This window comes from Typopeltis vanoorti, chromosome 19, assembly GCF_054136105.1.
Source record: "Typopeltis vanoorti isolate ZY-2024b chromosome 19, IOZ_Tvanoo_1.0, whole genome shotgun sequence".
Lineage (NCBI taxonomy): Eukaryota > Metazoa > Arthropoda > Arachnida > Uropygi > Thelyphonidae > Typopeltis > Typopeltis vanoorti.
Genome location: NC_143567.1, coordinates 75,149,826 through 75,166,105, shown reverse-complemented (window position 1 = coordinate 75,166,105; position 16,280 = coordinate 75,149,826). Strand labels below are relative to the sequence as shown.

The 16,280-nt window shown below is 33.9% G+C and overlaps 1 protein-coding gene across 2 annotated transcripts in view; it reads left to right on the top strand.

Moving 5' to 3' along the window:
- Nucleotides 1-16,280, top strand: part of LOC150096252 (proteasomal ATPase-associated factor 1-like) — a 147,726-nt gene that overhangs the window by 11,107 nt on the left and 120,339 nt on the right. For both annotated transcript variants that reach the window (XM_090408880.1, XM_090408879.1), the window contains exons 2-3: nt 1,570-1,610; nt 14,139-14,242. In XM_090408880.1, the coding sequence (XP_090265006.1) occupies nt 1,570-1,610; nt 14,139-14,242 (145 nt within the window). The remainder of the gene's footprint in view (nt 1-1,569; nt 1,611-14,138; nt 14,243-16,280) is intronic.

Genomic DNA, 16,280 nt, shown 5'->3' with positions numbered 1-16,280 from the left:
AACCTTTGGTAGATTGCCATATGATTTGTGGTAATTAACTGGAACAGTTGGATAGTAGATTAGTGTACTGAATTGAAGATTGACTGTCTGATAGGTATCAGTAAGTTGTGTATGAGTGAGCAGTATCCTATTCCAGAAGAGGAAAAAAATGATGTCACTAGTGGTGTGCCCCAAGGGTTTGTTTGGGAGCCATTGCTGTTTCCTTTCTGTGTAAGTGATACTGGAAAGAGCTTGAATGGTGATATATAGTTGTTTTGCAGATTATACAAAGTTGGGGAGAACTATGAGGAATAGAATATATGTTGTCTTATAAGTGGACTTGAATGGATGAAGGAATGGGGCTACCAGTTGAACATAGCAAAGTGTAAGGATTAAAGTTTGGGAAGCATAGATGGGATGCAGATTATAAGATTGATGTGGATATCGTAGAGGATCTGGGGATGTTGGTGGATAAAGACTTGAAATTTCAGGGACATTTTGCTAAAATGAGCATAAAGACAGATTGAAAGAATGCAAATTGCTGAGTCTAGTTAATAGAATGATGAGGCAGGACATGATCAGGAAATATAGGTTGGGAAGGGAGTTATTACTGGATTAATACAAATCAGATTTTTCATAGAATTGGTGGAGACAGAGAACAAGAGGCCATCCCTGGAAGTTGTAAGGAGATTGTGAGCAAGGGGACGAGGAGTAGATTTTTGTGTGAAAATTTGTAGGTAGTTGGAATGCATTGCTTGGAAGTGTGGTGGATGTGGAGACTGAATTCATTCAAGTCACGGTATGGTGAGCTGTGTTTTTTTTTTGAGGACCCCCGTGATGAGTCGTTGACTGTGGAAGTCTGATAATAATACTCATAAAAGAAAACTTTGCTAGGGGAGGAGAGCCCATTGTTATATCTTCTGCTTATATATGGCATCTTTCCACTGATGACAAAATTGAAGACATCAGTAGTATAGGAGCTGTAGGGGAATTTTTAAATAATGCTAATGTGTCAGAAATGAGGATATTGGCAATGAAGAAGTGATGTCAAAACTAAACTTGATATCAACTACATACAACTAAATTTTGAATTAAAAAGATGAAATGGTTAGAATTTTTTTAATATAAAAGATGAAGTATGGCCATTTGGGAGTGGTGGACGGCATAGGCATTAACAGTTGTTTTGATAATTTACAGGGAGTCATTAGCATGTATTATAGGACAGAGATAGTTATTGGGTTTATGAATTTTTTGAAAACTTATATATACTTATTGAAGGGGGGGAGAATTAAAAGATTTGGGTTTTTTAGTTAATTCAGAGCACCATGAGATAGCATTTTTAAGTAATATTTTTAATGTTTTCTTGTAGGAGTCAGTTGGGTCGTAATCTAAAAATTTGCATTAAACCTCTTTGATTTCATTGCATTAAGTGATAATATGAGATAATATAACAGTCAGCAGCTTAAATACACAATATTTTACCACCAGGATTATGTTATATAACTATATAGGAGTTATGATATAGAAATAATTTATTTGTAAATATATGTACATTTCTTGATTTATTTTCGTTTATTTTTTACTTTGCAGAGAACCTCATGGAAAAGCATGGGTAACATGCAAAGTTTTTGGTGAGTGCTACATTTGTATATCTTTATAAGCACACTTCAGAAGAATAAAACGTTTAAAAATATAGTTAAAAGTTATTGCTGATGTAATGAAGTTGCCAAATCATTAAGCAAACAAGTAAATATTAAAAAAAAAAACAATTTTCTGACAACCCAGAACAAAACTTAACTTCCTCTCAATTTTTGAATGAATAATGTTTTTTAATCTTGTATTCATTTAAATAATAAAAGACAGCTGCTTCGCTATTGCATTATACATCTTTATAATTGTATGTGAATTGATTGTTTTGTAGATTACATCTGAAGAAGTATTTTATACACAAGAATTGGATCATTTTGTTTTATAGATAATAGAGGGGATTTCTGGGGAGTTTAGAGCATTGCCTATCACTCAGACTAGACTGCAGCAAAACTGTTACCATCCTATACATTCAAGGCACATCTGAGTGCTCAATAGATATCAGCTACACACCATATTTAAACCTTATGTCAAATTGGCAACTCTCATCCATTCACCTAAATGTAAACTCTTTTCTTTATCACATTCGGAGTTATGAACTATTCTGTTCTTGTGACTGGGCTTACTATGGACAGACAGGAAGAACTGTTGACATTCACTTGAATGTCAACAGTGAACATAAAAAAATACATCTGGCACTATCGTTATGGCAAGTTGGATCTAGCAGATCCTGCCTTGGATACAACTTCACACAGGATCAATTGGAAGAAAACAAAAGTGCTACACAGAAATCATTATAGGTCAGAGAGATTGTTTTTGAAATAAACAGAAGCTTTAAAATATACTTCAAACCTCAACAAGTTTGGCTATATAAATTTACCAGAAATCTGGGAGACAGTCATTTTAAGATCTAATTAATATTTGTTTTCTCTGTTTTTCCAACATAGATGGCACCTAATTAGGACTTTAGTTCCTTGTGTTGTCTGTTACAATTTTTTTAAACTAGTTCCACTGTTATACCATATTGTTTTTTCGCTTACTGTGGCAAACTGTTTTTGTGCTCTGAAGATGCTGGCTATAATACCAGTAAAATAATAGCAAATAAGTTAATAAATATTATTTTCTTATCATTCTGTGTTGTCATCAATACTGTGAAAATAAATAACATTTACTGTGAGCACATAAGCCTTTCCATGTATTTGAATATTCTCCTCTGTTTACCAGATCTCACTAATCGGTAATTTTTGGTTCAGGTTGCACATATCTAGTACTGTAGGTACTAGACAACTTTCATCATCTGGTGAAACACCACATCCTGGCTTATTTGGAGGGGGCTGATGTTATGTGTGCTTCCCCCAGAGCTGGGTTTCCAATTTCTTTTCCTCCCCTTTCTTTTTACATGTAGCATTGGTATCCCTATAGGGACCCCTTGTCTTCTGCCATTTGAGGATACAGCACCATGGTTCCACAGGCCATCAGCTAGATGTTACATGGGTCTGAATGTACTAGTAAGGTACATTCAGAAGACTTCCTGACTAGCTGGTAAAAAATTAAAGTAGTCATTTACTATGCCATATTGTGCTTGAATTGAGTTAGAGTGTGGTGGTATATAGGAGGAACTATTGAGGCTATGCACTAGATTGGACACTGGGGACTTTCTTTATGTGGAAGGCATGCCCACAAGTTGCTTGCTTACACTACCTGCTCCACTCTTTAACCTCTTTCCAAACAGATCAACTATGTCAGCATAAACAGTTTTGTTTAAGCAGCATAAGCAGGTTGTTAATGCTGCAAATAAAATATAAAAATTAAGAAAACTCTGCCTACCCCCTCCCAAACATACACACAAACTTATGTGGCATTAATGTGTTATATGTTTTGTATCGTTTTGCATGTGGGATTGATATAAGAAAAAAAAAAATCATCACATTCCTGGTAGCCAGCCTATTTGGTGGAATGGTTAGCAAATCTCCTCTCCAGCCAAGTTACTGTAGGTTCAAATCCCACCATGGGCATGGATGTTTGTAATTGTGTGATTGTCTTACTAACTCAGTGTGGAAGGGGCATCTGTGATCCTGCTATGTCTTCTAGCAAACAGCTTCACTCCCAAAACTTTATGAAGTATGGGAGTGATCATATTCATGAATGTCATCACATGTGAATAACTAGCTAGCTGACTTGTTCCTGGTATGGTCCCTGGGGTGGGAAGGATATTGTTAATCTGTCAGGACTCTAATATTGTCAGATCATATATTTTGGCCTTCTAAGGCACTTCTTATTGTATCAATCCAAGTAGATCTTGAACTTTCTCTGGGTCTTTTTTTTTCTTGCCATTCTGGCAACAAATTTTGCTCACCTTTCCTTTCCATTCTGTTTAAGTGACCATACCACATAAGATTAGCTCTATTTCCACATTCCTGGCTGCTAACAATGTCAAACTCAGGACTTAATAAAGTATGCAAAATCCTACTTGCCACAATTACCCATGACTCTTCCCCCCACTCCAATATTTTTTAATGATATTTCTCAATAAGTCAATAGTTCTATAAAGTCATTAGTGGTGCTATCATTATTTTTGAGAACATTTCCTTTGTGTAAAAGCAATTCCAACAAGAAGTCATTAAATAATAAGAATGGGACAAACATTAAAAACCAGCCTGGTTGGCTGAGTGGTTAGCTTATCTACTCTCCAGCCAAAAAGGTTGTGGGTTCGAATCCTGCCATGGGCATGGATGGTTGTGATTGTCTTTCACCTTCATACATTTACTCATACAATTATATACACTCTCCCAAGATGGAGTGGGTCACCATGGGAGAAGTAGACACAACTAATTAATCAGTGGACCATGCACCAAGCGTGATATAATGCTAAGAAAAAGAAAGAACATTTAAAAAATTGATTTTTTATAAAATATAATTGATTGCATTAATTTGTATTACTAGAATAGTCTTTTTACATACATTTTTCTGTGTTTTCTTAAAGTTAAAAAAATTGTTTAGAAAGTTATTTTTATTAATTAAAAAAAAATTCTGATTTGAAAAAGGCATATGACAAGGTGCCAAGAGGAAAGCTATTCAACACGCTACAGTTATATGGTGTCAATGGGACATTATATCAAGCAGTACTTAGTCTTTATTTGAGTCGTATGTCAGCAGTTAGAATTGAAGGAAATACAGGAAGATGGTTTAATGTTAAATCTGGTGCGAGACAAGTATGTACATTATCCCCTCTGTTATTCATTATCTATATGGATCACATTATGAAGTGGTATTAAACATGATATCAAAATTGGAGATGTTAATGTCAGCTCTTTGCTTTATGCGGATGATGTTATACTTCTAAATAAATCCGCTACAAGTCTGCAAGATTCTCTCACTAAATTGAATAACTCTTGTAATATGGTATGAAGGTCAGCAATAAAAAGACAAAGACAATGAAAATTGAAAAGGTCAACTGTGTTGTGAATGGAGAACCTGTGGAACAAGTAAAACATTTCAGCTACTTATGCATAATTTTTAGCGAAGATGGTAAATTAAATATAGAAATAGACAACAGAATCAGCAAAGCTGGTATGGTGGGAAATGAATTGAATAAATTCATATGGAATAAGAGAGAAATTAGTCGGAATACTAAATTAGCTGTATACAAGACAGTGTTCAAACCAGTTTTAACGTATGGATCTGAGAGCTGGGTCAGAAGTAAAACACTTGACCAAAGACTAGAGACCACAGATATGAGAGTCCTGAGAAAGATTATAGTGTGAACAGATGGCATCAATGGCAATATCATATTAAAAATGAGGATATTAGGAAAGAACTTGACATTGTCAGCATCCAGGAATGCGTTAGCAGAGCTAATCTCAAGTGGTATGTTCACTTAAACAGAATGGGCAAAGAAAGATTAGCAAAACAAGTGTTCTCTGCCGGGTTGGCAGCAAAACGACCCAGAGGAAGACCAAGATATAGGTGGATTGATACTGTACAAAGTGCCTTAGACAATAGAAATATAAGATCTGATAATGATAATATTGGAGTCTTGCCAAGTAACAGACTGATTTGGAGGAAAATTGTAGATAGGAAGTTAGTAATGATGTAATTTTTTTCATGTAGTACTATCATATCCTATACACCCCTTGAGGGTACATAGCAGGAATTTGATGATGATGAAAAAAATTCTGTTTTGCCCAGTCTGCTGCTACTTGCCAGCAAGAGTTGAGCATATTTATTGAGTCCTGGTCAGGCTCCTTCCCAATATCCTTGCTTTTAATTTAATATGATTCTCCCATTGATGCCATCTGTTCACTCCTCTCATATTTCCCAGAACTCTCATATCAGTGTTTCCAGTCTTTCAGCAAGTGTTTCATTTCTAACCCATCTCTCAGATGCACAAGTTAAAACTGGTATGAACACTGTCGCATACAACTAGTTTAGTGTTTGACTAATTTCTGTCTTATTCCATATAAATTTATTTATTCAACTCTCTACTATACCAGTCTTGCTAATTTTGTTGTCTATTTCCATGTTTAGTTTGCCATCCACACTAAAAATTGTGCCTAAATTTCTGAAATGCTTTACTTGTTCTATAGATTTCCATTCCAACCCAATACACAGTTTTGCAGATGACAGCACGTTACACTCCTCCCTTTCATTTGATAAACCTTACCCTATACAACTCACTTCAACCCACAGAATATCAAACACAACTTCCCTTAATTCAGACCTCCAAGACATCCTCTGATGGGGCTCAGATAACCTCGTTAACTACAATGCTAGTAAAACCCAGTTCTGTCTTATTTCCCACAAAAAAAGAACCATTTTCCCCCAGTATTATTTTTGATAACACTCAAATTCCCAGACAAGATGAAATTTTGATGGTTGTGATGGCATAAATACATCACAACCATTGCATCCTCAGCTTCCAAAAAAAAAAAACTAGGCTTTCTCTTTTGCTCAAGACATTACTTCACTTCAAAACAGCTGTTAACCTTATACAAATCACAAATCCGCCCAGCTATCGAATACTGTTCCCACATTTGGAGTGGGGATCCCAAAAGCTCCCTCAAAATGCTTGACTCAATACAGAGGAGAGCAATTAGACTGATAAATGATCCATCTCTTACCAACTCCCTCCCCCTCACTTTCACATAGACGTTTAGTCTCTGCAATTTGTATATTCTACAAATATTTTCATGGTAAATGCTCATCTGAAACAGCATCAATAATTCCTCCTCTGTACTAAACCCATTGGAACATGTACAGCTATCTCTCAACATCCTTTCACAGTACACCTTGAAACTAACAGAACAAATTTCTTTTCCTCCTCCTTCATCCCTGTTACCGCTGTACTGTGGAACAATCTTCTCCCTGATGTATTTCCCAAGGAATACAATATACAGACTTTTAAATCGAATGTCAACAAGTTTCTCCTTTCCCATCCCACTACCCATATACGGTACTAAAGTACTATAGGTTGACCAGCCAACCTCTCGTATATGGGCCCAACATATAAAAAAAAAAAAAAAAAATAATAATAATAAAAAAAAAAATCAGGATGCAGTTGACGTTTCCAGCGTTTTAGCATATTTTTATAGTTTTTGTCATTTTATTACCAATTTTCATACCAAATTCATTGCAGCAATTATTCAGTTTACTTAAGGAATCCTGTAGACTTGTAGTGGATTTATTTAACAGTATAATATCAGCATAAAGTAAAGAGCTGTGTTGAATATCTCCAATTCTGATATCAAGCCTAATGCCAAAATTCCTCTCATTTATTCCTAATGCTTTGTCCTTAGTAACTATGTATAAACATTCATGACAGCTGACCACACTGCTTTTAACAATTCTTTTTATTATTATTATTTTTTTTTTTTTTTTTATCCCATGGTATTATTACACCAGATCATAGAGGTCAAGTTCATGTATTTTATGCAGCACCTTTTCTGGGTTGTTATAGAGTTCACATTTGGAAATATTCATACAGTTTAGCAAATGCATTGGTGATGGTTTCTCAATGTTACAGATTTTGCAGGTGGGGAAGACTTTTATGCCATTGCTAAACTTGATTGGTCTTGTGTGGCCGGTCTTGAGGTGAGAGATCATGGTAGTGGCACTGCGATTAAACTGGGAGTAGATGGTAGCTCCTGGATTTTCTGCTGAGTGCCAGTGGTGAGTCATTTCCTGAAGAATTGTTCTTTTTATGTTTTCTTTTTGGGTGGTTTTAAAAAAATCGAAATCTGTGGTATCACTTGATTGCGGCCATTTTTGCTACTTCATCTGCAGTTTCATTTCCCTTTAATCCCATGTGGGATGGGATCCATTGGAAGATTATTTCGGAATCCTTATGTAGTTTGTTTATGTTTTTTGCTATGTCTCTAAGTATTTCTTGATGGCTAGTGTAGCAGTTCTTAATAGCTTGAAGGGCTGCTAAGGAACCTGTGAAAAGTATAAACTCCTTGGGGTTTTGTTTGTCCAAATATTGCAGTGTTGTGTTAATGGCTATTAATTCTGCATGGTATGAGTTGCATCCAATACTGTTAGTTGTTTTTAGTTCTATATTATGAGAGCCATAGATCAGTATGCCACTCCCAGAATTGCCATTTGGATTTTTGGAGCCATCTGTGTAGATCTTTATTGAGTCAGGTCCATATTCCATTATTTTTGAAAGGGATAATGATCTCAAGATTTCAGGGTTTTCTAGGCTTTTTTTCTCATGTTTCCCTATTTCAGAATTGATAACTATATTTTTCCTGTCTTGATTTGGAGGAAATGCTGTAGTCGGCTATTTTATTTGGACAATCCAAGGGAATTTTATTTTCTATGATTTCATGCATTGTTGATTTTTTCTGTATTCTGTTTGTTGGTTTCCAGTTTTTAAAAAGTTCACTTGTTCTACGATGTACAAGGTTGGCTCTTTTTTCTACAAATTTGGTAAGATTTTCTTGCCACCTAATTTTTAAAGGAACAAGGTTGGATTTGAATGCTGCTATTTTTCCAGGAGTTGTATTCCTTAGTCCACATATGATTTTAGCTGCATTTTTCTGAATTTTTATAAGCTTGTCTAAACTGGTTTGTGATGTTTGCATCCAGATTGGTGAAGCATATTCCATTATGGGACGGATAATAGAGGTATATGTGACTTTTAAGGTTTTAGCATCGGCTTCCCACTCTTTACCTGAGTGGAATACTTTTCATGATATTTAGTCTTCTTTTTGCTCTGAGTGCAACATTGTTGATATGTTTATTGAAGCTTAGCTTAGCGATGGATCCAGAGTAACTCCAAGGTATTTGGGGTTTTCATTAAATGTAATTAGTTGATTGTTTAGCTTAATCTTTGGTCTCCACTTTCTGAGGTGGTTATTAATAGTAAAAACACAGATTTCTGATTTAGTAGAGTTAATTTTGATTTTTTTGGTTTTCACAGTATGTAGCTAAACTTTCAATGGCTTTGTTTAAGTGACCTTCTGCTGTTTCTAGGTTGTTGTGAGATGAGAATAGGACCAAATCATCAGCAAACTATAGCTATCTTTGTTTCTTTATTTATATTTTTATCTAAGTTATTTAAGTAGATGGAAAAAAGGAGTGGGCTCAAAATGCTACCCTGAGGGAGTCCCTGTCTTATTTTCACTTTCTTGGAAAAGGTATTATTTATTCTAACTCGAATTGTTCTATTTCTTAGAAAGTCATAAATCAGTTAAGAACTTTCCCTTCTGTTCCAATATGACAAAGTTTGGAAAAGAGTTTCTGCCTCCACACCTTGTCAAAGGCATTGTTAAAATCTATAAAAGCTGCAATGGTGGATTTGGCAGGTTTGGTCCGGAAGTTATCTTGAATTGTCTTGGTTAAGTAGAAAAGTTGATCAGTTGTTGAGTGATTTCTTTTAAAGGTAGCCTGAAAATGTGGTAGTATACTATTTTTGTTTAGATAGTAATTCAAACATTGGAGTATCGTTTTTTCCATTAATTTGCCTGGAATTGAAGTCAGTGAAATTGGACTATAACTTCCTGGTTGGTCTTGCGGTTTGTTATGCTTTAAGATTGGTATGATTGTGGCTGTCTTCCAGTCTTTCGGAACTTTTCCTTGTTTTAGGCTATTGTTGTATAGGCGAAGTAGCCAATATAGCGCTAGGGAAGGAAGATGTTTGATCATAATTCCTTGTATGTTATCTGGTCCAGATGATTTATTTATATCTAGTCTCTCGAAGGCAATCTCCCAATTCAGAGATTTTAAATGGATCCCAGAATAGTTTGTTTTGATATTTTGGGGAGTTGCAGCATTTTTCTGCTGTTGAGCCTGTTTTGATATTTGACGGTCTTTCCTAGTATTCATCTCTAGTTTGCTTATATTTTGAAAATGAAAGGCCAAGGTATTTGAGATCTCTCTATCTCCAATTTTGATATTTCCATATGGATCTTTTAGCGTGTTAGTCTCACTTGCCTTTGGTAGGTCTCTTTGTAAATTAGCAGTCAGTTTCCAAAGTTTGGTATCTGAAGTGTTTGGATTTAAGTTGTGGCAAAATTCTTGCCACCTAGTTCTTTGTAATATATTATATTTTTGTTTAATTTCAGCATTTATCTTGTACTCAATCCTGGTTTCTGGAGAGCTTTCAATTTTTACGATATCAAATAATTCATTTCGTTTAGTTATTTTACTGGAAAGTTCCTGGTGAACCTTTGTGTAGTTTGAAATAACTTTTCTCCTGGTAGCCCTTTGGGATACTTTGCTGCATTTAGGATAGTATTCTTCCAAGTTATATAGTCTTTGTCTAAGTCATTATGGTATGTGTGGTCTTTCAGCATTTTATTTACTTCATCCTTGTATTTCTTCCAATTTGCCTTCTGGAAGTTCCAATGATTTTTTTTTTTTTTTTTTTTGGGTGGGGCTAGTCATTTTTGGGTTCGGATTGATTAATATTGGAGTATGGTCGCTTCCTACTGGTTCCAAAAGAGACCAAATAGCTTTGTTGTGAAGATCAGGAGATACTGCAGTGATATCTAGGGCATCTTTTGTACCATAAGAATGAGACAGATAAGTAGGTTCTCCACTGTTGAGAGTTATTAGCCCTGTTTCATCTAAGAAATTACTCAGGGTTTTCTCCTCTTGGATTTATTTCCTTAGAACCCCATAACAGGTGTTTGCTATTCATGTCTCCTAAGATAATGGAGTTTTCTTCAATGAGATGGGATAGATGGAAAGATTTGGGCCAGGTTTGTCAGGAGGATGATAACAATTGAATATGTTTAATGGCTTTTTACTTGGTTCCAGTATTTGGATTCCTTGTATTTCAGTTCCTTCTGATACTATGTCTAACTCAACAACTTTATATGACAAGTTTCAGATTAGTGTCAGAAGCTCTCCTCCATTTTGGTCTGTAGGCCTATCTTGTCTTATGATTTCATAGTTTTTAAACAATTCTAATGCTCAAATAAGTGACCTGAGATTTTCTCTGCCATTTCACCTGTCTCCTCCCCCCATTTTTCAATCACTCTTATGCTCATTCTATTAACTTTCCCTTTATTAATATGCTCCCTTATAAGAAGTCTATTTCTCCTACTCTCATACAAAACGGTTCTCTCCAATGTCTGATCAGATCCATTCAAGTTCTGCCCATCATGTAGATGCAGAACACTTTATGTCAAAATCAATCCAGATGCCCATGAGCTGTATAGCATTCTCTTTTGCAGTCACATCTCCTTAGCTCATCCCAATGATTCTATTGATACTGCAGTTTATTCAAGTTGGATGTTTTTAATTTCTTAAAAAAAAAAATAGTTGACATTACTTTTATTAGTATTTTTGTAGCTATATTGTTACTGTTGTTTTTGTGTTTGTTGAAATTTTAGAGACATTTAAATTCTAAACACTTAGATAATAATATGGAGGATACAGTACAAAAGGGATCAGAAGATGATAAAGGTGTTAAAATTGCAGTGGTTGCACTGGATAATTTAGTAAGTCAATTCCAAACATTTGGAGTAGAGTATTCCTAACATCTGTCTTTAAAAAAGAAAGTAAAATAACACAATATGAGAATTATAGATTTCCTATAAATGTGATAATTTCCTACTGAATGTTCTAAGTAAGGTTCATGCAAGCATGCTCAAGAATAATCTAATAAAAATTGAAGAGAAACTTGAATTGCAAGTTAGGTTTAGATCATACAGTGCTGTTGTCAGAACATGATTTTTACTTTAAGACAAATAGTTCTCCTTGATGCTATCTCCACTTCATTGTAGTGAGTTTGGATTTACCAAGAACCTTGAGAACTATGCTGGTGATAGTATAGTTACAGTAAGGACACCCTAGCTGGACAAGGGAGAGGTGGTACCCTGGTGCTCAAGTTTGGGGTTGAGCAAAAGTCTGGTAACCTCTTCTTGTAAATTACAGATATACTTGGAAGCGTCCAAAATCAAAAACGGATGAATTTATTGAGAACAACAGCATCTAGAATAAGGGAAAATAATTTGAAATAACAGATATACTAAATGTTTCCACTTGGATTGCTAGGGACTTAAGAAAGAAACATAACTCAACAAACGATTAAAAGAGAGAGATAAATATAGTGGTAATAACTAAGAAAAAAAAATTACGGGGAACTATAGAAATGGAAGATTATGTAATGATATGGTGTAGAACAGAATAAAAGAGTGAGGTATGGTAGCTATAATGATAGATATCAAAAATGGAAGACAAGAATTAAGATGTACACTATTATTAATGAAAGAATAGCAGCTGTAAGGCTGAAATTTAAAAGAGCTTATCTAACAGTAGAGGGAATATATTCTCCAGAAGAAGAAGGAAAAGTAGATGAAAATGAATTATTTTAATATTTAGAAAAGTTGATGAAATGTAATTAAAAAAAAGAAAAAGATTATTGATAATTGTTTTAATGGTTTTTAATGGAAGTTTTAATGCTAGAGTGGGGAACCAAAGTATACTCCAGATTGTAGGCAGATACAGAGAACAAATTTAAATCAAAATACTAATAAACCGAGAAATTTTATCGTTTTATGAATTAAAAATCATAAACACATATTTCTGAAAAAAATTATCCATAAATATACATGGAGTATCAGAAGACTATGATCAGTAATAGACTATAAACAAAAAACTGTTTACAAATAAGAGACAGCAGTTAGTTATTACAAAAGGTAATGATATATATTCAGACCATTTTATGGTAAATTCAAAAACAATAGTACAAGCAAAATGAAAAAGAAAAAACTGCGTGAACAGAAATGTGTAGAAAGAAATGATAAACCTACCTGCTCCAGAAAAAACAGCATTAGAAATCTCAATCAAAACTGAATTCACTCAGCATTCATCTTAAATTCCTCTCTCTTCTGATATAAATAAAGAATGGACATAAGCAAAGTAATAAAACAAACAGCAGAAGAGGTTCTTGATACAAAACCAGAGAGCAAGAGAGTAAAAAAATTATGCCTGCAGGTAATAAAGTTAGCTGTTGATGTCCTCCATTGTTTTTTGAGAAGACTGAGGTGAAGTGGGATGATAATTTGTTGGCTAATTTATGTTTGTCTTTTTAGGAATGAACTGTATATTGTCTTGCTTCTGGTAACTGCTGTTATGCAGTTGCCAGGACAAGTACATCAGCTTGAACAGGCAATGTTGAATGGATGTTCTGGTCTCTGGAGACTTATTTGTGTCCACACTAATTGAAGATTTTTCTGAATGTTTTTCTGCCAAAAGATCAGAGGAGACATGGTGAGCTGCCCAATGTATAATGGAAGGTTAATTACTTCATAATATGCACTCCTTTCTCTTAATTTCATCATTCTTGCAGTGTGAAAAAAGATACATCTGAAATGTAAATGCTGATCTTCACACTACTGCTTAACTCAAAATCTCTAAAATTCATTTCTGTTTCTCAGGAAAAAAAAAAACTCAGTTTATAATATGCAGATCCCTCAAATAAGAGATTTTCCAACTTAGAATAATAATAAAATTGAGCCTTTCTTATACTATTCTCTGAGGAGGTATGCCAGAACCTCTTAAAAATCCTGAACTCTGTTCATTAGCGCAATCAGATTGATTAATGACTTATGTCTTATTCTGTTCTCTAGCATACTAATAAGCTTATTCTGTCATCTTCTGTAGCTACTTTGCAGCATTCAGCAGAATATGTGTTCAGCTGTAAAAGGATGGTAGCCAGGTTGATTGCCATCTATTTAGTTGAATTTTGCTAAATTCTCTTTTCACCACTTTTCCTTTACATTTATCATTGCTTCCCCTGTCTTGTCTATAGTGAGATTTGACTATATATAAGAGACTAGTCCCTATATATAGGGACTAAGGGAACAATTTATTATAGTGAAAGATTTGTTGTAGTTAAATTCCTTTAGTGAATTTTCTTTTTTGTAACAAAATTCCCAGCCATAGTCCCCAAAGCATTGATAATAACTTTGGTTGGAACTTTTTGGTAGTTTGTAATAGTGAGCAAGTTTGCCATAGCAAGCAATTATTTTTTAAAAGTACTTTTAAATTTGATTTTTTATAAATATTAAATATTTCATAAAAATAGCATAAATGAATTAACTTGCAGATATTCATAGGAAATGTTGGAAAACATGGTGAAATATCAAATGTTACTTCATCTCGAACTCTGCTCCCGAGTATTGTGGCATCTGAAGGATTCAGAATTGAAAACTTTGGAAAGGTAAAAGAAGCCAGATTTGAGTTATATACAATATATTGATAATTTTTATTATAGTGAATATAATATTCTTAATAATAATCTTAATGATGCACACTTACTTAGTTAATGTCTTCATTCCAGTTACTTAATTATAAAAAAACTTAGTATATATTATGCTGCTCAAAGAAATTTGCTTTCATTACATATTTTTAAAGCAATGAATATAAAAAGATCAACATTTTTTATTTTATTTTAGTAAATATTGATTTATGAAAAAATAAAATACCCTATTCTGTTTGATATGTTATTACTGGTATGGTCTTAGTATGAATCCCTGAAGGAATTCAGCAACATTTTGTAAGCCTTTTCAAGAAGCCAATTTGGCTTCTTGAAAAGGCTTATAGCCTTAGTCAAAGCAGAAATTTTGAAAAGAAAAAAAATACTATTTAGGAATTGGCTAAAGTATGAAATATGTTATAATACAAATCAAACAATTCATAATGGTTGTGAAATTATTAGTTTTGATATATTTTTAAATTTTCATTACTGTTGGAGTCTATATATGTATATTTCTTTCCCTTGTATACAAAATAAGATTATTCAGTGGATGCAGCTTACTCTTGCCTTCAAACTGGGAATATTGCTTTACACACTTTCTGCTATATTGGTGGAGAAAAGCTTCCACTTTGACAAGTTAGTAGTTTAGTTGCTTCTTCTCTCAAGGAGAGATGAAAAACTTTTGTCTCATAATATAACTTTGTCTAAATGTTTGTAAGTTTAAAAATGAAAAGTAGCTGCTTGTGTTGTATATTATAATCAACAAGAAATTATATTCTTTTAATCCTTTACCCAAGCATATGCAAGCAAAGTTTTCACATGAAGTATCTTCACAACTAATCTACTTATGTATATAGAGGCTGCTGACGTCACAATAGTTATGGATAACAATAATATACTTTAAATAAATAATTATAATATATTTTAAATAGTTATAATATACAACAGCTATTTATATTGTTTGTTTGTTATATATCAGAAGAAGTATTGAGATTCTCTTCACTTCTTAGATTTACACTGGTTTCCATAAATTAAAGTACAAAGAGAAAAATCCTGATAATTCAAAAACTGTATGATGAATTTTTATATAATCTAATTAAAAGCAGTGCTGCTTCTTCTGCCAATTCCCTGTCATTTCCATTGATACTTCTTATGTTGATGGTGCCTGTTTTATTCTTGAAAAGCTGCTCAGAACACTATAATTATATTGAGTAAATGGGACATTACAAAAAGCAATACATTGTCTATATTTAAGTTGTAAGTCAGCATCTAAAATTGAAGGAAGGGCCTGAAGGCAGTTTAATGTAAGACAAGGATACATATTGTCTTCACTATTATTTATCGTCTATGTAAATCATATTATGAAGGAAAGTGGTATTCAACTTAATATCAAAATTGCAGATATTAATCTCAGCTCATTACTTTATGCAGGTGATGTTCTACTCATAAATCAATTAGTACAAATCTTCTGGATTCCTAAACTAAATTGAATAACTGCTGTAACAGATTTGGTATAAAAAATCAGCAATAAAAATATACTATGAAAATAGGCGTTGAAAGTTTATTTTTCACTTGGTTAGAGTATAATAAATTTAGTTTAATCCTTTATCCAAGTGTGAGCAAACAAAGTTTGCGCCTGAAAGTATCTTCAGGACTGGGGTAGGGTGGTACAACACCAGGGCACTCCTTGCAAAGGTGGAGCAAGATACCAACACTCGTATCTCAGTATCTCCCATAATGCAAAACACATCTCCTTGCAGATATGTCTAATGTTATGCATTAAGGGAAGGGCCACAACCCAGACTAGTTTCGCATATAGCAATGCATAACATTAGACATATCTGCAAGGAGATGTGTTTTGCATTATGGAAGATACTGAGATAGGAGTGTTGGTAGCTTGCTCCACCTTTGCAAGGAGTGGTCTGGTGTTGTACCACCTTACCCCAGTCCTGAAGATACTTTCAGACGCGAACTTTGTTTGCTCACACTTGGATAAAGGATT